The sequence below is a fragment of the Corythoichthys intestinalis genome, chromosome 2 (genome assembly GCF_030265065.1).
Source record: "Corythoichthys intestinalis isolate RoL2023-P3 chromosome 2, ASM3026506v1, whole genome shotgun sequence".
Lineage (NCBI taxonomy): Eukaryota > Metazoa > Chordata > Actinopteri > Syngnathiformes > Syngnathidae > Corythoichthys > Corythoichthys intestinalis.
Window position 1 is genome coordinate 2,208,123 of NC_080396.1, and position 25,528 is coordinate 2,233,650.

At 39.6% G+C, this 25,528-nt stretch overlaps 1 protein-coding gene across 1 annotated transcript in view; it reads left to right on the top strand.

Annotated features, from left to right (window-relative positions):
• Positions 1-25,139, top strand: part of slitrk6 (SLIT and NTRK-like family, member 6) — a 67,060-nt gene extending 41,921 nt beyond the window's left edge. The window contains exon 2 of the mRNA XM_057823658.1: positions 21,362-25,139. Coding sequence (XP_057679641.1) covers positions 21,377-23,905 — 2,529 coding nt within the window. The 5' untranslated portion in view covers positions 21,362-21,376 and the 3' untranslated portion in view covers positions 23,906-25,139. The remainder of the gene's footprint in view (positions 1-21,361) is intronic.
• The last annotated feature ends 389 nt before the right edge of the window (positions 25,140-25,528 follow it).

Sequence of the window (25,528 nt, forward strand, 5' to 3'; positions counted from 1 at the left end):
AACAAATCTGGTGGTCTCCGATGCGCGCCTGCAGTTTAGGCAACAAACGACTAATTTTTTTATTTTATTTTTTTATACTAATTTAGCAATGACATTTTTGTTGACGGTTAAAAAAACAACATTTTGGAACACTCAAATTCATTTTTGTATTTTTTTTTTAATTCTTTATTTTTATTTTATTCGTTTCTCTGGATTTTGACTGATTTTGCAAAGCCCACAGAAAATTCTGTTCCATTGCTATATGAAGAGGGAACCCACCAAAAGAAAGATTAGACTCTTGTTTTTCAGCAGGAAAAAAAAAAGTTAGTTCATATCTTTTTCCATTCTTTAGAAAACAGTAGAGGTGTGCAAAATTTCCGGTTCTTAGATTATTCGCGATTCGGCCGTGGAAGATTCGAGAACGATTCACAAACATCCAAATTCCGATTATTGAAATATGTGAAGTAAAGCGGAAGTACACAACACTCAGCGCGCCGCGCGGTCTTCGGGCCGGAACGGAGCGAGAGTAGCTAAACATCATGCTTCCCATTACCCGGCCCCTCGGGTAATGCCAATGCTCAACTCACGGCTCTAGCTCAACTCATGCAACGAGATAAAAAAACACAACAACATACCTGACTGCTGCCGAAAAGCTGCTACAAAGTACATCCATATAATGTTACGGTGGATATCATGTATATAGGACTAGATGCAATATAGATTTGGTAGTGTTAGCAGCACATCTACAAAAAGCTAGATGCCGGCGTTATAAACGGCTGCCATCTTAAAGCAGTACACTTCCCTGCAAGGCTGTTGTAGCGAACCTTCCAAGCAAACCTAATTAACTTTTTTTAAAAATACTCCTAAATTGGTAAAATACTGACTTGAATCTATCTTTAAAATAGTTTTAAAACTTTCACATGTCGAAAGTACACAAAAGGGAAATTATGGAATAACGGGAGCAATTTTAACAAATTTAACGGTTGATTCACCACATTAAATTAATTGAATGTAGTTTAAAGCTGCTGATACAGAATGGGGACTGGAGTTTTTTATTTAATGTTATTTTTGTATATTTGTTTACTGCTATATGTTAACTTGATACTGAAATAGTAGTGTGGTTTAGCCTGAGAGTATTTTTGAACAATTTTGGAACTAATGTACAAAACATAAAAAAAAAAAACGAGAGAAAAAAAAAGGTGGGGCGTGCATCAATAATCGTTTTATAATCGAATCGGAGCCTCTGAATCGTAATCGAATCGTTAGGTGCCCAAAGATTCCCAGCTCTAGAAAACAGCATTAGAAAATAGCTTAGTTGGGGTGGCGTGGCTCAGTGGTAGAGTAGTCGTCCCCCAACCCAGAGGTTGTGGGTTCGATTCTTCGCCCTGATGAACTCGGCAAAGTATCCTTGAGCAAGATACTGAACCCCATGTTGCTCCTGGTGCTGCGTCACCAGTAGGTGAATGGCGCGATAGTGTAAAGCGCTTTGAGTGCCTTGAAAGGTGGAAAAGCGCTATATAAGTGTAACACCATTTTACCATTTAGTTTGAGCAATTTTCCAATTTCTGATGAAAAAAACAAATTGAGCTTTTTGTAAAAGCATACATTTCAAACATAACTTTGACTTTAACATAGCTATTTTTTGCTTTTGTGACATCCTAAAAATCTGAATAATGTTTTTCTTTTATAAAATAACATAAACAACAAGACAAATAGAGCAAAGTAACAATTTATTTGCACATGGCTGGACTGTTGGGCTGGGAGATGGCGCTGTTGTGGCCGACGCGGCTGTCTCGGCGGACGGGGTGGGCTTTTCCCTCGTCGCCACCTTTAGTGTCTCATCAAGATGGATTTTTTTTCAGTCTTTCTTTTGTGGTGACCACTGCCTCGTGGCGGAGTTTGCCTAGGGAACTTGTGTGGGGCATGTTGTGTTCCTGGGGGGGAACTGGTTTGGCTGTGTGCGTTCCCGGCCGGGGACACTGAAGGGTGCGGGGGACGCGAGCGGCCGAGGACGGCGGCGCGGGCTCTGCAAGGACTCCACGGCATCGTCCGCTGAACTGGTGGTCCCGGTCGTTCAGCGCCTGGCATCCCAGGCATCCTCCCAGTTGTTCTGCTCGGTCGCCCGCCTACTGGCATCCTGGACGTCCACTTGGTCGTTCATCGCCCGGCGTCCTGCTCAGACTTCAAGCGCCTGGCACCCTGGACATCCATTCGGTCGTCTTCCACCGGCGCCCCGACCGTTCATTCAGTTGAATCGGGTTGCGGTTCTTATCAAATACGCTACTGCCCTCCAGTGGCCAGTTTTATTGCTTTAAAATGGATTTTCAGCTTTGTGCTTTGGAGCAAAGTTGCATCACAACCTAGAGATGTCTCTTGTGGAAAAAAAAATGTAAAACAAGTATAAATACGTTTTTGGGACACTGAAACAATTAAAAATAGAACGTATTTATACATTTTTGGGAGCAAATGAGTTAAAGAAACAGGACACAACAGTGAACCCTCCTTTGTTTGGTTGAAATAAGTCAATGTTTTGGCCACTGTGGTGCGCTTTTTTGGCTTTGTGCTGCTTTCCGCGCTTACATACTGAGCCTCCAACATTCTCAACTTTCCACGAATATATATTTTTTAACCCTTCATTAACCGTTGACGGGATGTTGTGCTATTTGACGCATTTACATCATCGATGACTTCGACTAGTTGGGACAGCTCTATTGCCTATGAAAGGGAACTTTCTCGTGCGCACAAAATAGTATGTGGTGCGTACCAGATGGTTTAAATTTATTTTATTCCTGTCGATGTCCCTTCAGGGGCTCCATAACCCGAACTCGATTCCTGATCAGATCGGGGACATCCTTATTGACTAATCCCAGTAGAGATTTGTGTACGTCGCCCTCTAGTGGTTGGCCACCATTACAGGGGTGTTTGCACACCTACAGCTAGAGATGTCCCGATCCGATATTTAGATCGGCTCGAACGCCGATATGGGCAAAAAAATGCGCACCGGTATCGGGTCGGAACACGGGAAAAATTCCGATCCAGACTTCTGATCCAGTTTTTTTAAAAATCCGGTCAGGGTTTTCCAGCGCACTGATTTACATAATCCATTCCAGTTTTTGCTTCGGTGTCCCTAAAATCTGGTCCGCATTTTACGCTACACCTTCAACACATTACATTTACATTACCGTCTCCCAATTTACCGAGAGACTTTATCGGTAAAAATGTCAGCTGTGTGGGATCATTTCACCTTAAAGGATGACAAAGATGATGAGGCAGAGTGCAACATATGCCACAATTAAGTCAAGCGTAGTGGTAAAGCTGTAAGAAGTTTTATTAAAACCAACCTCATCAAGCATTTAGCGAAATACCACCACAAACGATACGAGGAGTATGTTAAGAAAACCGAAGACAAAAAGAAAGGTCCTACGCAACTAACACTGGCAGAAACTTTTGCTATGCGTGACAAACTGGCACTCGACAGTCCCAAAGCCCAGGGAATAACAAGAGTCATTGCCGAAGAATTCATTCTGGATGACGAGCCATTATCTCACGTGAGTAAAGACGCACCATCCAAAATGCGATTCGGCCGCTGAAGATTCGAGAACGATTCACAAACATCCAAATTCCGATTATTGAAATATGTCAAGTAAAGCGGAACTAATACACAGCGCGGTCTTCGGGACGCAATGAGAAACTGACCGCATTGCGTCCCGAAAGTAAACATAATGCTTGTCATAGACCCGGGTAATGACAATGCTCAACTGACGGCTTTAGCTCAACTCATGCTCATGCTGCTGGATAAAAAACACAAGAATACCTGACTGCTGCTGACAGCCGCTACAAACTACGTCAACGTCGTTTTACTGGAGATAATAGATATCATATGTATATAGAACTAGATGCAAAACGACAGTCTCAACTGCGTTAGCAACATTGAAGTATTGAAAATCAGATGCGCTAGTAAACAGCCGCCATCTTAAAGCAGAAGACTTCCCTAGTAGGCTGTTGTGAACCTTCCAAGCGAACCTAATTAACTTTTTATCTAAAATACTCGAAAATCGGCAAAATCTTGGCTTGAATCTATCTTCAAAACAGTTTTAAAACTTTCACATGTCGAAAGTAGACAGAAGGGAAATTATGGAATAACGGGAGCAATTTTAACAACTTTAACAGTTGATTCGCAAAATGAAATGAATTGAATGTAGTTTAAAGCTGCTGATACAGAATGGGGACTTGAGTATTTTATTTATTGTTTTAAAATGTTAACTTGATACTGAAATAGTGGTTTATTTAAACCTGAGAGGCATTTTATACAATTTTTGTAACTAATGCACGAAACATTAAAAGCATCTAATAGCTTGGGGGATTTGTGGGATTTTCCACTGAGGTTGTTGGTGTGTTTTGCTTTTTTAAGATAGTTTACAATATTATTTGCACGTTTTACCGACTGACTATTCTATTTCTCTTTGTTATTTATAATGTTTTGTGTTTGTCACTGAATAAACAGGTCAGTTGCTTGTTACCAACCGTTGTGTGTTATTCAAACTCACCTAATTCAGCTGGCTAGTTGTTATCAAGAGTACTAAAACCTTTTTCAACATGAGTCTGACAACTAAGTAAGGAGGCTAAATAACTTTAAACTTTAACACATGGTCAAATAGGTAGGTATCGGCCAGTATCGGTATCGTATCGGAAGTGTAAAACAATATCGGTATCGGATCGGCAGTGCAAAAACCTGGATCGGGACATCCCTACCTACACCTGCCCAGCGTCATTCAATGTAAACATTAACATTAGCTAATGTTGGCTATGTGCTTCGGGCGGCACACCTCGGCAATGGCGGACGGGGTACTTCCAGACGTTTTGCTCGGATTAGCCTATAACCAACCCAATACAATAAAGCGCTACACAAGCTCTACTGGCAGTCAATAATATAGTCGTTTCTTTTACTGGTCATCCTCGAAGTGGAAACAGATGTTGCCACCGTCTGAACAATTAATGGTGTAATCCCATGAACTCTTTCCCATCCTTCCAGATAAACTGTAAGCGACAGTGTAATTTATTCATCCGTCTGCTTTCGTTAAGAGGAGTCATGTTTGATTTCCGGCTTTTGTTTCTTTCAAGTTTATCTGCAGACATACTGTGTAATAACTGGGCTTCAGACTGTCCTAGTTCTTTAGTGTCTGCGTTGTCTCTGAGAAGTGACCTTGGAATTACATCAGTTGTGGCAAGGATGTTTGCATTGTGAGACAGAGAAGGGTGCTGAACAATGAAAGAGAAAGCCGAGCTGTTCTTAATGCGTCCTACATGCTGGCAATGTTGGAGAACACTGAACCACTTTGCTTGGGGTTTCAATAGGGATGGGACAATAGAATTAAACACTTAAAACATGCATATAAGCCTGTCGCAATAACACATTTCAGTAGGTGATATGTTGTCTCATAAATGATTGCCAATTAAACCACTAATATAGTGATAATACACCCTCATAAATCACCTATTCAAATGCAATAAATTGTTATTCTTGAATAAAAAAACAAAAACAACATTATTATTTCAAATCACTCACACAATGCATATTCTGCCAAGTGCAGAATATGAAATAGGTAAGAAACCCAACGCTGTTTTTGATCTTTGCCAGTCAGCGCTCATTAAAAGTGTTTATTTGATCAAAAAATGACTGTCATCTTGTCTTGCAAAGTGTGCATATTAGCAAATTTGAAGCAAAATTATTCATTGCCAATTAGATTTTTTATAATGGCTGTTATTTTAAAGCTATTCTTAGTGTACAGTGGTATGAAAAAGTATCTGAACTTTTTGGAATTTCTCACATTTCTGCATAAAATCACCATCAAATGTGATCTGATCTTTGTCAAAATCACACAGATGTAAAAACATTAGAGGTGGGAATCTTTGGGAGCTAACGATTCGATTACGATTCAGAGACTCAGATTCGATTATAAATCTTTTATTGATGCCCGCCTCCCCCCATTTTTAAAAATGTTTTGTATATTTGTTCCAAAATTGTTCAAAAATCCTCTCAGGCTAAATAAACCAGACTACTATTTTAGTACCAAGTAACCGGTTACAGGGCCGGCCCAGGCCATTTGGGGGCCCTAAGCAAAATAATGCAAAGGGGCCCATATTTTTGGCCCACCATTTTCTCACAGTGTACTGTGAAACCCATACTTGCAATCCAACCCATACATCCATATTTTGTATATTAATCAGATTTTGCTGCACTGCATACTTCAAACTTCTCACCCCAAATGATTGTCAGTACTTACAGTAGAAAGCGCCAAACCTTTTTCTAAAAGAGGAAAGAAAGAAGTTAAGTAAGAACTTTTATTTTTTAAGCTTGTAATCAAGTATCAAAACTCACAAAAGTCAAATAAAGCAAACTGTAGTAAACAAAATAGAATATAAATTAAACAATTGTCAGATTGGGGGCCCCTTAGTGCTCAGGGGCCCTAAGCAGCTGCATAGTCTGCTTATAGGCTGGGCCGGCCTTGACCGTTTAAAAAAAAGTAGATAAAATACTAGGGCTGTCAAAATTATCGCGTTAAAGGGCGGTAATTAATTTTTTAAATTAATCACGTTAAAATATTTGACGCAATTAACGCACATGTCCCGCTCAGAAAGTATTCTGCCTTTTGGTAAGTTTTACAGTTTTGTGCTGTCTAACAGCGAACTCTTGTGGTCGCTTTGCGACATGGTTTATTGTTTTCTTGCCAGTTCAATATGGCTGCACGACGTCTCGGGCTGATAATGTTGTACTTATATGATCCTTGGACAAGATTTGTCCGTAAGTATGGTTGTTGTAAAGAATGTACATATTATGTTAGTAAGCGAAATGTTCTATTTTTTGTATGAGATGCTTTTTGTTTTTGTTTCGTGAACCTGTATAGCGTGCTAAGCTAACGTTGTTGCTAATGCTAACGAAATATTAAATATGATGGTTCACTTACGTATTTTCCCCCCTTCTGTCATTGTTTGCATACTATCATTAAAATATGAAAACCTATGAATATTTGGGTGTTTTTGGTTTAAAGCAGGCAGTTTTTTCATCTGTGTGATTTTGACAAAGATCCGATCACATTTGATTGTGGGTTTATGCAGAAATGTGAGAAATTCCGAAAGGTTCAGATACTTTTTCAAACCACTGTAGAATATGAAGTGATGTGAGATAACTCCAGAAATCTTAATTTGCATGTTCAACATAATGTGCTTTTATTTACACTGGCTTCCAGTGAGTCAAAGGATAGACTATAAAATACTACTGCTCGTCTACAAAACACTTAATGGCCTTGGACCAAAATACATGCTTGACTTGTTAGATTCCTATGAGACATCTAGACCCCTAAGGTCGTCTGGAACGGGTCTTCTGCATGTTCCAAGAACCAGAACCAAGCAGGGTGAGGCAGCATTTAGTTATTATGCTCCTCACCTCTGGAACAAGTTACCCGAACGTCTGAAGTATGCTCAAACCGTTAGCTCCTTTAAATCAGGGCTAAAAACGCTTTTGTTTAGCACTGCATATCCATAACTGTCTATATATTTCAATCTACCTGCCTTCTATTCCTCTTGTGCATATCTCCATTGCTGATTTCAATGATTATTATTAGTAGTAGTTTTGGCTTTATTTCTATTTTTGTTTTATTTTCATTTATTTATTTTTATTCTGTGATTAAATGCGATCTTTTGTCTTGGTTTTTACGTTGTGTTGATTTAAATGTGATTTTTATGGTTTTCATGTGATGTAAAGCACTTTGAATTGCCTTGTGTTGAATGGTGCTATATAAATAAATTTGCCTTGCCTTGCCTTATTTTGAAATGTTAGCGAATGTACTTCTGATCAAGCTGCTAAACGCAAGCTTTACACTGCTTTTAAAAAAGGGCACTTCTCTTTTCGTCATGCATATGGTGTCAATAATAAATTTTTCCCCCTTTTTTTGCATCAATAGCAAATGCGGGTACCCAGCGAGTTTTCATGTTTGAAGTGTCACCTTTTAACCACAATTTTGCGTTTTGGAGAAGACTGCCAATGTTTTATAGCAGGCTTAAGTGGTTAGTACATCGTCTTTTTCTGTTAGCCTCAATGTAGCAATGCTATCGATTTACAATTTTAATATCGATGTTGTGGCTCCAAAATGACATCGCAGGGAACGGTTTCGCAAAGATGGGCGTTTTATTGAGTCTTATCCATCGTCGTGAAAACAAGATGTGAAAATACAATCTTAGACACTTAAACATGAAGGTGACGTGCTCAACAGAAAATTCAAGCTAAACTTCTGGCCGCCTGCCATTTTGGAGGTCCTGTGCGTGCGAACGCGAAATTGTGTGCATTCCAAACTTTAAAACACAATATTATAATTATTGACACTTACAAAATACATCGCAACATACAGTAACATAACAAAATATACCTTGTGAAGCTAGCACTTGTCGATTCTTGTGCAGCTGTCCCTGCTGCTGCAGGTGGCTTAATTAAAGTCTTTTCCGTGTCTGGGCGAGAGCAGGTCTCGCCGCAACTTGCACTACGCGTAATCCACAAAATCATTCGTATCTTTGGGAAAATTTGCTTCCCGGATATAGTTGGGGGGCTCGATGGAACGGGCTTTTGACACTGAACACAATAGAGGTGGTTTGGGATCTATATGTCCTTCCTATCCCAAGTTATTAACAAAAAATCACTGAATCTTTATTTTAATACAAGAACCATTTTAATGACTGTTACAGATGCGTTTCCTTATTTTGTATGTCTGAACTTTAATTCTATGGCGTGTTGATGAACAATAAACATCTGTGAAAGGAACAGGAGTCGCATATGCAATCAACATGAACATGTGCAGCACACACAAACACATGTACACACAAATTTAAAAACATTAAATTTAAATTCAAAGCAAAAATATTCATTGCCAATTAGATTTTTCATAATGGCTGTTATTTTAAAGCTATTCTTAGTGTACAGTGGTATGAAAAAGTATCTGAACTTTTTGGAATTTCTCACATTTCTGCATAAAATCACCATCAAATGTGATCTGATCTTTGTCAAAACCACACAGATGTAAAAACTGTGTCTGCTTTCACTAAAACCACCCAAACATTTCTAGGTTTTCATATTTTAGTGAGGATAGCATGCAAACAATGACAAAAGGGGGACAATAAGTAAGGGAACCCTCAGCCTATGGAGACTTAAAGAGCAATTGAAGCCTATTTTTACCAAACAATTAAGTCAGGTGTGTGCCCAATAACTGATAAGTGGCTTAAAGCTGCCCTGTCCACTATAAAACACACACCTGGTAAGAATTGTCTTGATGAGAAGCATTGTCTGATGTGTATCATGGCTCGGTCAATAGAACTGTCTGAAGACCTGGGATCTGTTGATATGTATAAAGCTGCGAAAGGATACAAAACATCTCTAAAAGTCGGGATGTTCATTAATCAACGGTCAGAGAAGTTGTCTACAAATGGAGAGAGTTTAGCACTGTTGCTTCTCTCCCAAGGGGTGGCGTCCACCAAAGATGACGCCAAGAGTTCAGCGCAGAATACTCAGAGAGGTAAAAAAGAACCCCAGAGTATCTGCTAAAGACTTACAGAAATCACTTGCACAGTCCAATATCTTTTAGCACGCAGCGATCCACGCGATTTATTTTTTATTTAACGTGCGATTAATTGACTTATAGAAATCACGACAGGCTTACATACAAATGCAGTACATTTTGTGGATTTTGGGCTGTGAAAGAATGTTAGCGAGAGCTAGTGAATTACTTAAAAAAAAAAAAAAAAAAGAAGAAAAAATAGCAATTGATCCATATTGCATTTGCTGCATTTTGTTCATTTTCATAGTAACCCAAGCCCATATTATACCATTTTCTTAAATAGCCATAGAATTTGCAACACTGTCGGCAATGTTGGGCTTTAAGACCACACGATATCACCGTAGAGCAAATGAACCACCATGAAGCTTTGAACCAACAAGCTATAAGCTTCATTGCTTCAAAAAGCTTCATTTGACAACTTCTGCTGCCACACTACCTCATGCTCCCAGCATGCATTGGAGCACTTTTGATTTTCTCAGCCACCAAATGGCTGGTGGCTACTCATGGTAAATTTGTCAAGTCACTAAAGAATTTAGACTAAAGTATTTATGGGCTATTTTGTTCAGGTCATCTAGCAATGCAGCTAGTCCATATATCGTGTACCCCCCCCCCCCAAACTCTATGCATATCGTGACGTCTAGTATCGCCATCTATCAACAAACAATATTTGTCCACAATCCAATTTTCAAGTGATGATTTTTCAAAGGTTTTTACAGTAATAACACTAGTCTGAATTTGGAGTTGTGCCCTCAGCATACTAAGCAGCACCTTGGTCTGCTAACTAATGCAGCATGTACAGTGGGGCAAATAAGTATTTAGTCAGCCACCAATTGTGCAAGTTGTCCTACTTGAAAAGATTAGAGAGGCCTGTAATTGTCAACATGGGTAAACCTCAACTATGAGAGACAGAATGTGGAAAAAAAACAGAAAATAACATTGTTTGATTTTTAAAGAATTTATTTCCAAATTAGAGTGGAAAATAAGTATTTGTTCACCTAAAAACAAGCAAGATTTCTGGCTGTCAAAGAGGTCTAACTTCTTCTAATGAGGTCTAATGAGGCTCCACTCGTTACCTGTATTAATGCCATCTGTTTTAACTCATTATTGGTATAAAAGACACCTGTCCACAATCTCAGTCAGTCACACTCCAAACTCCACTATGGCCAAGACCAAAGAGCTGTCGAAGGACACCAGAGACAAAATTGTAGACCTGCACCAGGTTGAGAAGACTAAATCTGCAATAGGTAAAACGCTTGGTGTAAAGAAATCAGCTGTGGGAGCAATTATTAGAAAATGGAAGACATACAAGACCACTGATAATCTCCCTTGATCTGGGGTTCCATGCAAGATCTCACCCCGTGGTGTCAAAATGATAACAAGAACGGTAAGCAAAAATCCCAGAACCACACGGGGGGACCTAGTGAATGACCTACAGAGAGCTGGGACCACAGTAACAAAGGCTACTGTCAGTAACACAATGCGCCGCCAGGGACTCAAATCCTGCGCTGCCAGACGTGTCCACGTCCAGACACGTCCAGGCCCGTCTGCGGTTTGCTAGAGAGCATTTGGATGATCCAGAAGATGACTGGGAGAATGTGTTATGGTCAGGTGAAACCAAAATAAACTTTTTGGTAGAAACACAGGTTCTCGTGTTTGGAGGAGAAAGAACACTGAATTGCATCCGAAGAACACCATACTCACTGTGAAGCATGGGGGTGGAAACATCATGCATTGGGGCTGTTTTTCTGCAAAGGGATCAGGACGACTGATCTGCGTAAAGGAAGGAATGAGTGGGGCCATGTATCGAGAGATTTTCCTTGCATCAGCAAGGGCATTGAAGATGAGACGTGGCTGGGTCTTTCAGCATGACAATGATCCCAAACACACAGCCAGGGCAACAAAGGAGTGGCTTCGTAAGAAGCATTTCAAAGTTCTAGAGTGGCTTAGCCAGTCTCCAGATCTCAACCCCATAGAAAATCTGTGGAGGGAGTTGAAAGTCCGTGTTGCCCAACAACAGCCCCAAAACATCACTGCTCTAGAGGAGATCTGCATGGAGGAATGGGCCAAAATACCAGCAACAGTGTGTGAAAAGCTTGTGAAGAGTTACAGAAAACGTTTGCCCTCCGTTATTGCCAAAAAAGGGTACATTACAAAGTATTGAGATGAACTTTTGGTATTGACCAAATACTTATTATCCACCATGATTTACAAATAAATTCTTTAAAAATCAAACAATGTGATTTTCTGTGTTTTTTCTATATTCTGTCTCTCATGCTTGAGGTTTACCCATGTTGACAATTACAGGCCTCTCTAATATTTTCAAGTGGGAGAGCTTGCACAATTAGTGGTTGACTAAATACTTATTTGCCCCACTGTATGCATTATCCAGGTCATCCGAGCAGGCTTCTTAAGTTCATGCAAGGCGGGACCCTGTTTTCCTGATGGTTTCTTCGGGGACTTAGGCAGCTTATCGAGCCATGAAATCTAGCACACTTTATTGAATTAGCGCAATTACAAGATTCATTCTGGTTTTGAATTAAAGCATGGCACAGCTCAGTAGCCCCTCCTTTTTTGTAGGACCGTCTTTAATCGGGTTTTTTTCACCTAGGTGTGTGAATGTATTTCTCATCTCAGGATAAACAAAAACATTTCTGTCAGCCATGCCTACAACACATAAGAGGTTCCACACACACACAAAAAAAAAAGACTTTCGAGCACATGTTAGTTTCACATGAGATGATGAGAGGGCGGACATTCTGCCACCACCCTGAGTTGCGTGCCGTCCGAGTTGCGCCAAACTGCGAGGTCCCGTTTAGTCCTGCTTACAAGGCTCATTATTATTCTGATTTGTGCTTATAATTTAAACATCTATTTGTTATTGTATCTGCAGTGTTTATTAAGGATTTAGTTTTCGGGCTGTGGAAGGTATTAATCGAATTATCAGATATTCTTATGCACTGTCACGACGTGGGGGCAAACCAAAATGGAGGGGAAAAAATAAGGAAGGCAAGGCATGGTGGCGGAGGACTCAAAAATGATTTAATGTCTGTTAACAAAAAAACAAAGTACAAACAAAAGCAGTAGGGATCAAACAAAAGACCAGGAATCAAAACTTATTTGGGAACTCGTGAATATAAACACGAGGGCTTCGACGCAGGAATGGACAACAAATCCACAATGAGCAGACGGCACACGGGACACTTAAATACAGACATGGGGTAACGAGACAATGACGCACAGGTGGGTGACACAAGAGGCAGCGGATTGGTGGATACACAATGAGCAGGCACAACAGGTGAAATCAATGGGCAATCACAGGGACAGGTCACACTTAGAGGAAACAAACAAAAAACCTAACAGGTCCTGAAATAAATTAAATTCGTATGTAGCGCATACATATCAACCCGAAGCTGTTGGCAATCTTACAAATAGTGACGTATGCCCTTACAAATTGGTGACTAACCTTACAAAGTTGTATATAGCATGCAATATGAAACAAAAATAAAATTCAATTTTTAAAACAATATGAATTTTTTGGTAATATTGTAACATATAACCTGGTGCAATCAAAGAACAATCAATATCTTCAGCTACATCATAATTGCTCCAATTTAACAGTGACTTTTGTCATAATTGTATGTAGCACTTTTGGTAATTTTGTATCATGTCTTGATGGCTGCACTTCTTGGCACTTCAGCTCGCTGTTCAGGTTGACTTGAAGGTAGTCAGTTAGTGTGTCCAATTATAAATTAACAAGATCAGCTCATAAAATGAACTTACCGATGAAATCTTTGAGTCAGGGAACATTTCTTTCGCTAATTCTGAGAAGTGATCAGCAATAGTTGCTGGCAAATTGTGTTCGGCAACGAATTGGCCGAACAAAATCTCCGTTTTCGTCACTTTTCATTCTGCGGACTTCATCTTTATGACCAGTGTTGTTAATCTTACTTTAAAAAAGTAATTAATTACAGTTAGAAATTACTTCTCCCAAAAAGTAATTGAGTTAGTAACTTTGTTACCCATAAGCGGATTTTAAGGTGGCCGAAAAGTGTCATTGCATGTAATTGACTTTCATATATATATATATATATATATATATATATATATATATATATATATATATATATATATATATATATATATATATATATATATATATATATGTATATATATATATATATATATATATATATATATATATATATATATATGTATATATAAAAAAGTTGTGAAGCAAAAAAAACTGCAACAAAAATTAATGAAATGAACCAAAAATATCATGTGACTAGCAACTTAGACGGTCATTTGCTTTGCACATAATTAAAAAAAAAAAAAAAAAAAAAAGAAAATAGGGGAGGACAATTTTATTTTTCAAATGTTTTTTTTTTCTTTGATTGAAAATATAGATTTTTTTTGATTGAAGCAACTTTTTGGGGGATTGAATGATTTAGACACAAATGCCTATCCGTAATATGGCCTAAACACCAAAAGGATTGCTTCGATCAAAGAAAACTTTTTCAATGAAAAATTAAGTGTTCAAATGTAAATTTCAAATTTTTCAATCTCAAATATTTTTTCACATTCAAAAATGTTTTCTATGTCCTAGCCAAAATGTGGCCCAAACACAAATCAACATTACTTCAATCAAAAAAAGCTGCTTCAATCAAAAAAAAACAACAAAGAAACAAAAAAAAAACAACAACAACAACAACAAAAAAAAAAAGAAAAATAGCTTTCACATCCATTTTTGGGAGTTTTTTTTTAGTTTCAAATTTATTTTTGCATTGAAGCGACATTTTTTTGGGTTGAAAATATATATTTTTATTGAACCAACTTTTTTTTTTTTTTTGAAGCAACTTTTTTTGATTGAACAATAAATACACAGATCTACCTCCATATAGCTCCGCCCAGGGGATACAATTTTTGACTGGGGTAACTACATTGGCACAACACCGGCGGGCACACCATATTCAATGGATGACGATCTTGGTGAAAAGTATTGCCAAAGCAGCCTGATTTAGAATTCCCCTCAAGAATGATGGGAAACAAAAAACGCTCATTGTCAACTAATTATTATAAATATTCTTGTAAGTTAATTTTATTGCTGACACTGCATTTCGGGGGTCATCAACATGTTGTGCCCCCCCCTGCCCCAAAAGTCAAACTAAACCTATGCTGTTACCTGAATGTAAGAGTAATTAGTTATTTGGCAAAGTAACTGGTGTTACCTAATGTTTTTTTTCCCATCAAAACAAACAAACAAACAAACATAGTAACCTTTGCTATGTTTGGAAATTGTTTAATGTTGTGAATAAACTGTTAAAGTTGTTAAAATTGCTACTGTTTTTGCATTAGTTCCCTTCTGTCTACTTTCGGCATGTTAAAGTTTAAAAATGTTTCATCATTTCAAGATAGATTCAAGTCCAGATTTTGCCAATTTAGGAGTGTTTTAGATAAAAAGTTACTTAAGTTCGCTAGGAAGGTTCACTACATCAGAGCCTCTCTGAGAAGCCTACTGCTTCAAAATGGCGGCTGTTTATTAACGCTGCCGTATGTCATTTCGCATGTAGTTCTATAAGCATTTGATATATAGGCGTAGATTGTAGGCTGTCGGCTACAGTCAGGAAATATTGGAGCCACCTAGCCTAGCATGGCGTTTGCTACAGCGTCACAACACTCTTCTCTCTCAGTGTCTCTGACTTTTTTCGCGTCATTCAACCAACGTAGTAACGCATCGTAACGCACTTTGTCTCGTTGCCGAAACGGTGACAAAATCCGAACGGAGAAAAAAAAAAAACATAATGCACGGAAAACGTACAGATTTTGAACATACGGCCTACACATTTAAAAATCAGTGCTCACCAGTACAAATTATGCCGAAACCGTACAACTTGACAGGTATGATAGAGGTACCACTGTATTGTTGTTTTCTCTTGCCGTGAGAAGTGTCACGAAATGATATTTGATGTGTCTTTAATCCTTATAATCAACATTAGCTGTCAAATATTCGTCCCATTCCATCTCGTGACACCTTCTTCAGAGACGTGAGACCCTGTTCAAACATGTCACGTAAAAAAAAAAAAAAAAAGGAATTTAAAAAAATCTGTGTGCTTGATGCAAATAAATTCAGATATATAAAAAACAGCCTTTTTAAGCCTTTGAGACAGTTCTACCTCTTTATAGATGAAAGAAATATTAATGAGGACGTTTGCAACAAGTCTTTTTGAATGGCAAATGCCTCTCAACAAGACATTTAAATGACTCGTTTTTGCATTCCAAAATAAAAATACCATTACAATATTATATAACATAGATTTGGGATAAAATATCGTTTGGTGATATATTGCGATTCTACACCTAGTCTTCATAAGGCTTTACAGATGTTTGAAAAAAAATGTATAAAATCATTACATGTTTGTTGTTCAAGATATCACACAGACAGTTCATGAGAAAGATTCTGCCTTTCTGATCTGTTGACACATTAATCAGATTAATAGATACGGTTTGATGTGGCAACAATGCTCACACCATCATTTGTGTTGGTATCCATAGTCCAGCTGGGAGACACCCGGTGAAAGTTCTTACAAATGCGTACTTGAGCTAGACGGGAGATGACATTTGAACGAAGTCGCTCTGCGTGAGTCATATATAAATGCATAGCATAGGCAGGGCCAAAACAGTGAGTCAAAGAAGGGACATGTTTTCAAACTCACCATTATCGAGTGAGTCATAGGAAAGAGATGCCGTCTTTTTGTTGTTTTTCTCCATCAGTCTTTGAAATCTATGTTTATCAACTGTATGTGTGTAATTTAGCTTCCCATTAGCCGCTACATATTTTGGTAGCACGCCTGCGTAGACCAGGGGTGTTCAAATCCTCTTTGTCGGGTGCCAGACCGTAGTCGTTATGGCCTCTGTAGGGTCATGAGGTCAGCCGACCCATATTTTAGGAGAGACCGCGAGAACCAAAAGTGGTATTTGCCATCGCAAAATCCATTTTGCCATGTAGCAAAATGGATTTTGCCATGTGGCATTTTTTTTTGCCATGTGGCAAAATGGATTTTGCCATGTGACTTTTTTTTTGCCACGTGGCATTTTTTTTGCCATGTGGCAAAATGGATTTTGACATGTGGCATTTTTGGGGGGTATATGGCACTTTTGCAGGCCATGCACATTCACGCCATTGACGGCTATGCACATCTAAATTTTCCATTCGTTTTAATTGGCAGGAAAACATGTGTGGCTGTGATTTTTGGCCATCCACTTATCATAACATTGCATTGACGTTCAACGGACACCCAAGTCAGGCTATGCCATTGAAGGCTATGCATGTCCAAATTTTCCAGTCATTTTAAATGGCAAAAAGACATGTGTGGCTGTGAATTTTGACCATTCACTATACATTGCAGCACATTGACATTCAACTGGCAGCCGAGTCAGGCTATGCCATTGACAGCTATGCACGTCAAAATTTTCCATTTATTTCAAATGGCAGAAAAACATGCAACATGGCAAAATCCATTTTGCCACATGGTAAAAAATTCCACATGGCAAAATCCATTTTGCCACATGGCAAAATGCATTTTGCTATATGCCAAAAAAAAAATTTTTGTGTTTTTGCCATGAGTCAAAATGGATTTTGCAATGTGGCAGTTTTTGCCATGTGGCAAAATTGATTTTGCCCTGTCGCATATTTTTACCATGTGGCAAAATAGATTTTTTTCCATGTGGTATTTTTTTTTCCATGTGGCATTTGTTTTGCCATTTGGCATTTTTTTGCTATGATCAAAATGGATTTTGCAATGTGGCATTTTTTTTTTGCCATGTGGCAAAATTGATTTTGCCATGTGGCTTTTTTTTTTTTTTTTTTTTTTTTTTGCCATGTGGCAAAATTGATTTTTTTTTCCATGTGGCATTTGTTTTTGCCATGCGGCAAAATTGATTTTGCCATGTGGCGTATTTTTGTTTTTTTGCCATGTGGAAAAATGGATTTTGCCATGTGGCATTTTTTTTGCCATGTGGAAAAATTGATTTTGCCATGTGGCATTTTTTTGCCATGTGACAAAATTGATTTTGCCATGTGGCAAAGAGGATTATGGCTTGTGGCAAAATCCATTTTGCCACATGGCTAACAAATGCCACATGGCAGAAAAAAAAAAAAAGCCACATGGAAAAATCAATTTTGCCACATGGCAAACAAAATGCCACATGGCAAAATACCACTTTTGGTTCTCGGCCCTACTGCATTTTAGACATCCAAACCATTCTGAATAGGAAAATGACTCTCTAAATGGTTTTGACGTTTAGTGCCATCAATGGCAGTGAAACCAGGGCTGCCATGATAAATCTGGTAATTGACAGCTAATCAGTTATCAATCGCTATTAATTTTTAAAGCCAATTAATAATTTAGGCAGTTTGTTGACCTCAATTATCACAAACGTACCAAATCGTTTCCTTCATTTACTGTCATTTTACCACCACAGGTCTGCCCCAGGTTTCGGCGGACCCGACTTACACTATTTTGACTGTACAACGCCGGAGTCTCGTTCACAATTTTGTTTCCGTCGGTTTATTTGAAAAAAAAAAAAAAAAAAATTATAGAACAATCACTTTCTGTTCTGTCACCCAAAAACAACAGGAAATGATCCGGGAATAAATAGGCAGTGACTCAAACTCAACAAGAAGTGACCTGTAAATAACGTGAAATGCCCCAAAATGAGCTTGTTGCCTGACATTGTCTGCCGCTTAAGACCATAGACGTCCAATTTGTTTGAAGTGGGAGGGATGGCAGCGAATCAACGAATGTTCTGCCATTTTGAATGTATTGCATGTCTATTAGTGATAAACACATTCCAATTTACAGCAGAAGGTTGAAAATAGCTTGTTTATTAGTTTTTTTGTCGTTTTTTTCTTCAGTAGAAATTGTTGCAACGTTTTGGTCTTAAATTATTTCATATACTGTATATTATTGTTTCTAAGGTCTTAAAAATGTCTTAAAAGCATTAAATTTGACATTTAAAAGGGTGCAAAAACCCTGAACATATAGTATAGTTAGTATAAATCAATACAGGTTTATTTTGCATTGATCATTTAGTCCTCCAGAGCACCTATCCTGCTTTTTTTCCACGTCCCCCTCCTCCAAAACACTTGAATCAAATAATCGGGATCGTTATCAGGTTCCTGCAGCGCTTGCTAATGAGCTGATCATTTGATTCAGGTGTGTTGAAGGAGGGAGCAGGGGTGAAAGTGGTTAGAATTTCTTGCTCTAACTCCCTGACATCAAGGTCGGCACGGAGCCCTTTTTTTGGGAGGGTAAAACCTCTCAAAACCACCGAAATGCAAAAACTGCTTTTCGCACAGTTATAAATATAACACATAATAAAACAACACGTTCTCTTCACAGTTCTGGCATCTGGGTTGAATCCCAGGTTCAGGCCTTCCTGTGTGGAGTTGGCATGTTCTCCCCATGCCTGCTTGGTTTTTCTCCGGGTACTCCGGTTTCCTCCCACATCCCAAAAACACGCATGGTAGGCTGATCGAACACTCCAAATTGTCCCTGGGTATAAGTGTGTGCGCAAATGGTTGTTCGTCTCCATGTGCCCTGCGATTGGCTGGCAACTGATTCGGGGTGTACCCTGCATACATCACACATACTGCATTACACTGAAACAAGGCATAAATGAGAAACTGATTTCCATTCAAAATTGTTGTTGTTGTTTTTTTTAATATTTGTAAAATTCCATGTAAAACTCCATCAAATTTTTTATTTTTCCTGACTTCCTCAAATCTAAATGCAAAACCTCATCCAAGAACATAGGATGTGCATTAAAACTGAAGATGATGTAAACATTTACTTCTTTTTTTTTGAAATAATAAAGATTAAAGTAACATATATATATATATATATATTTTTTTTTGAAATAATAAAGATACAAGTAACATTAACAAAAAAAAAAGTACAAATGCACAGTGAAATGGAATATATTTTGAAGATAAAGCAAACATTGACTTTTTTTTTTATCCTGAGTTGATATCTGGCCACTTCCTGTTGATTTGGGGGACACGTACTGTTGATATCGGTCATTTTGGGGACATGTCCCGGTCATATCAGGTAATTTGGGGGACACATACTGTTGATATCAGGTCATTTGGGGAACATGTCCTGGTCATATCAGGTCTTTGGGGGTATACAGTATGTCCTGGTCATATCAGGTCATTTTGGGACATTGGGGGACACGTCCTGGTAATATGAGGTCATCTGGGGACATGTCCTGGTCATTCATGGTCATTTTAGGAAATTTGGGGGACATGTCCTGGTCATATCAGGATATTTTGGGACATTTGGGGGACAAGTGCTGGTCATATCAGGTCTTTTGGGGGACATATCCTGGTCATATGAGGTCATTTGGGGACATGTCCTGGTCATATAAGGTCATTTGGGGGACATGTTCTGGTCATATCAGGTCATTTGGGGACATTTGGGGGACGTTTCCTGGTCATATCAGTTCATTTTGGGACACTTGGGGGACACGTCTTGGTCATATGAGGTCATTTTGGGACATTTGGGGGACACGTCATGGTCATATGAGGTCTTTTGGGGGACATGTGCTGGTCATATCAGTTAGTTTTGGGACACTTGGGGGACACGTCCAGTCATATGAGGTCATTTGGCGAAATTTGGGGGACACGTCCTGGTCATATAGTATAAGGTCATTTGCGGAGGTTTGGGGGACATGTCCTGGTCATATCAGGTCATTTTGGGACATTTGGGGGACATGTACTGGTCATTTTAGGACATTTGGGGGACACGTCCAGTCATCTGAGGTCATTGGGCGACATTTGGGGTATGTAAATGTAGTGTTAGTACATTGTCCTTATTGGAGATACATGTAATGCAGCGTGGCACTTTTTTTTTTTTTTTTTTTTAAACATGGGGTTTTGACAGTTGCCATCGTATTTTCGGGATCAAAGCACCATTCAGACTGCAAATCTTTTATCAGTACGCCGTTCCAGACCGTTGAGACCAAACCTGTGCCCTTGCTATGATATAAATATTAGGGCTCTCAAACGATTAAAAATTTTAATCAAGTTAATTACAGCTTAAAAATAAATTAATCATAATTAATCATAATTAATCGCAATTCAAACCATCTATAAAATATGCCATATTTTTCTGTAAATTATTGTTGGAATGGAAAGATAAGACACAAGACGGATTTATACATTCAACGTACGGTACATAAGTACTGTATTTGTTATTTATAACAATAAATCAACAAGATGGCATTAACATTATTAACATTCTGTTAAAGCGATCCATGGATAGAAAGACTTGTAGTTCTTAAAAGATAAATGTTAGTTCAAGTTATAGAAATTTTATATTAAAACCCTTCTTAATGTTTTTGTTTTAATAAAATGTGTAAAAATTTTAATCAAAAAATAGCCCGCCATTGTTGATGTCAATAATTGCACAATGCTCATGGGTGCTTAAGCCCATAAAATCAGTCGCACCCAAGCGCCAGCAGAAGGCGACAAAACTCCAAAAAAACACAAGTAACAAGTGGACATTGTGACACTGTGCTGTCAATTTAATCTGTTTGAGCGGGGCATGTGCTTTAACTGCGACAAATATTTTAACGTGATTAATTAAAAAAATTAATTACCGACCGTTAACGAGATAATTTTGACAGCCCTAATAAATATTACTTTAAAACATGAAACTGTCAGCATTTAATTTATTTTCCTCCTCTTTTCTCCCCATCCACCTTCTTTGTCGTTACAGGTATCGCAGACCACCATGTTGCCCCGGGTCATTTTCATCAGCTTGTTTTTAAAAGCGGCCCAGTCTCAGGACTCGCACCCCTTGCAACCTTCCACCTCCATCAGCGAGTCTTGCGATTCCTTGTGCTCTTGCGAGGCCAAGGACGGCATTTTCTACATGAACTGCGAGCAGAGAAACATCAGCTCAATCTCTCAAATAAAAGTTCTATTAAACGTGCCCTTCCATTTGAACCTTTACAAAAACGACTTAGTCGAGCTTCGCGCCGAAGAAATGGAAGCGCTGAAGAACGCCCTTTCCATACACGTCGGGGGCAACAGCCTACAAGAGCTAGAACCGGGGGTCTTTAGCGCTCTGGGTTCGCTGAAAAAACTCCACATCAATCGAAATTTCCTCGTCACGCTCAAGGAGGACACCTTTCAAGGCTTGGGGAATTTGGAGTTCCTCCAAGCGGACACCAATTTTATCCGGGTCATCGAACCGGGGGCTTTCAACAAACTGATCCGCCTAAAGGTCCTGATCCTTAATGACAATTCCATCGAGTTTTTACCAAATAACATTTTTCGTTTCGTGCCTCTCACCCACCTGGACCTTCGCGGCAATAAGCTCCAGACGCTGCCTTACGTGGGCTTTTTAGAACACATCGGACGGATTATGGAACTACTCTTAGAGGACAACGACTGGGTGTGCGACTGTGACATTTTGCATTTGAAAATATGGATGGAAAATATGAGAGGGCAGTCGGCCATTGGCGAAGTGGTTTGCAGCGCGCCGCACAATTTCAAGGGGACCATCTTAGCTAAAGTCAAGCGGGAAGTTCTCTGCCCGTCCCATGCCGACATCAACTTAGAAGAGCCTTCCAAGTCACTGGATATGGTTGTGACGCCGTCATCCAAGGGAGCCCAGATTCCCAAGTTGACCGACGCCAAAGACGACGCCAAGCAACCCACGCCGTCTCACGTTCCGGGTAGTCCTTGTGTAGAACATTGTTCCTGTCACAATTACCCCGCGGCGGGGTTTTTGATGCATTGTCAAGACCGAGGAATTCAAAAGGTTTCAGATATCGGAGTGGCTCCGCAAAGCCCGACTAAATTGGTCATGACGGGAAATATGATTCAGAAGCTCTACAGGTATGATTTTGTTACATACGACGGCTTGGAATTGCTCAATTTAGCCAACAATAGGATCGAATACATCGACAACGAGACTTTTCTCAGCCTTAGCAGCTTGAAGAAACTGCATCTGAATGGTAACCGGATTGAAAAACTGCACTCCACCATGTTTGTGGGTCTTCACAATCTGGAGTACTTGTATCTGGAATATAACCTCATCAAGGACATTGCTCCAGGCGCTTTTAATCCCCTGCCGAACCTTAATCTGTTGTCATTAAACAACAACATGCTCAGCTCCCTTCCCGCGCAGATATTCCGCAACGCGCCTCTCACCAAATTGAATCTGAGGAAAAATCTGTTTATGCACCTGCCGGTGAGCAACGTGCTAGATCAACTCGACTCATTAGAGCAGATTTATTTAGAGGACAACCCTTGGGACTGCAGCTGTGACTTGTTTAGCCTGAAACAGTGGGTGGAAAAACTGAGGAAAGACACTGTGGTGGGCTCTATTTTGTGTCACACGCCTAAAAAAGCCACGCAGTCCGATCTTAGGAGCCTTCGTCACGAAGCGCTGTGCGCCGGTTTGGGTACGAACTCTTTGCTTCCGGATGGAGAGGAAAGCGCGACTGCCACGCTGGGCCCTGACGGCGCCGGCAAAGGCCTGCTCAGCTCTCTCACCGACACCGTTCCGCTCTCTGTGCTGATCCTGAGCCTTCTGGTTTTAGTCCTGATGATAATCTTCTGCTCGGCCGGGCTGGTTGTTTTCGTGGTGCACAGACGGCGTCGCAGAGCGAAAAGAAAAGTGGCAGGCGATCACCCGAGAGAAACTAGCACCAGCAGCCCCATTCATTTACATTACAGCATGTACGGGCAGAAAACCACGCACCACACGCTGACCCAAAGGCCCGGCTCGTCCACGTTGTACGAGGAAAGATCGCACAGCCCCGTGGTGCAGATATGTCGCAACCCCACTTACTGCTCTCAGCACAAAGACCACGATAGCGATCTGGATTACGGCCTGGACCAATCCGGCTCGAAGAACCACGTCTGCCGGAGTATCATGGAGAAAGAGAACACCTCCCCGCTTACGGGAAACCCGAAGTTGAAAGCGGCGGCCGGGGAATGCCCCGCCGAGTTTGTTACGCTCGGAGACCCCAACTCCTTGTATAGGAATATTCTGGAGCGGGAGAAGGAACTGCAGCAGCTGGGAATAACGGAGTACCTGAGAAAAAACATGGCCCATCTTCAGCCTGCTGTCGAAAGGCAGGTCCCGGGGCACCAGGAGGAGTTAAAGTTAATGGAGACAATTATGTACTCCCGGCCGCGCAAGGTCATGCTCGAGCAAACTAAGAATGAGTACTTTGAACTCAAGGCCAATTTGCATAGCGAGCCAGACTACTTGGAGATTGTAGAGCATCCACCGGCATATAACTGAGCCCCAGCAGGAATAGAAAGCGCCCGAGCAAGTGCCTTGCCCTCTTCTACTTTCCGCAGTGTGAAATATCTGTTCACTGTGAGTCAAATTGTAGCACAGAATGTAAATGGTTAGCTTTTGACAGCCATACAATGTAGCTAAGTGGAAGGTGTACAACGGTACCTCAAGATAGGAAATTCATTCGGACCAGAGTGGCTTTCGTATTGTGATTTTTTCCCCCCCCCTACAATGAATCTCTTTTTACATGTGAATCTCCTATTTTATTCCAAGCACAACTAAAACACAACATTCAATTTTATACTAAGGGTAAAACCAGATTGAAATAAGAGTCATATACATTTGGATCAGTGTTGTTTTTGGCAGCCATTTTAATTTTACTCTTAGTCTTTTGGATCAAAATGCTTTCAAAATGTGTTAGTTTTAGTCTAGTTTTAGTTGACGAAAACTTCTTGGAATCTTGGGGAACCTAACGATTCGATTACGATTCAGAGGCTACGATTCGTTTATAAATTGATTATTGATGCACCAAATCAAACCCCCCGTGTTTAATGTTTTGTACATTAGTTCCAAAATTGTTCAAAAATCCTCTCAGTCTAAACCAAACTACTATTTCAGTACTATTTCAGTATCAAAACCAGATTGAAATAATAGTCATATACATTTGAATCAGTGTTGTTTTTGGCAGCCATTTTAATTTTACTCTTAGTCGTTTGGATCAAAATGCTTTCAAAATGTGTTAGTTTTAGTCTAGTTTTAGTTGACGAAAACTCCGAAAATTTCGGACTAGTATTGGCTGACGATAGAGGTGAGAATCTTGGGGAACCTAACGATTCGATTACGATTCAGAGGCTACGATTCGTTTATAAATCATTATTGATGCACCAAATCAAACCCCCCGTGTCTAATGTTTCGTACATTTGTTCCAAAATTGTTCAAAAATCCTCTGTCTAAACCAAACTACTATTTCAGTATCAAGTTAACAGTTCAAAACAGTATATGAAATACTCAAGTCCCCATTCTGTGTCAGCAGCTTTAATAAACTACATTCAATTAATTTAATGTTGTGAATCAACCGTTAAAGTTGTTAAAATTGCTCCCGCCTAGGTTCCCTTCTGTCTTACTTTCGACATGTGAAAGTTTTAAAACTGTTTCATCAGAAAGATAGATTCAAGTCCAGATTTTGCCGATTTAGGAGTATTTTAGATAAACAGTTACTCAGGTTCGCTAGGAAGGTTCTCTACAACAGAGCCTTCCTGAGAAGTCTACTGCTTTAAGATGGCGGCTGTTTACTAACGCCGGCGAGTCTGTCATTTCACCTCTAGTAGTATATACATGTGATATCTAGCGTAGCATCATGTGGGCGTAGATTGTAGGCTGTCGGCTACATTCAGATATTATTGGAGCCACCTAGCATCGAATTTGCAACGACGTCACAACTCCCTCGCCTCCTCCCCACTCCTGCTTTGCTCTGTCGTCTCCGTAAGTCCGTCTCCCTCAGACTTTTCTCGCATCATTCAACCAACGTAGTAATGCATGGTAACACACGCCTTTACATCCTCAGTACTGGTAACGGCGTTGCAAAGATGAGAAAAGTAATTAATTCGATTACTCACTACTGAAAAA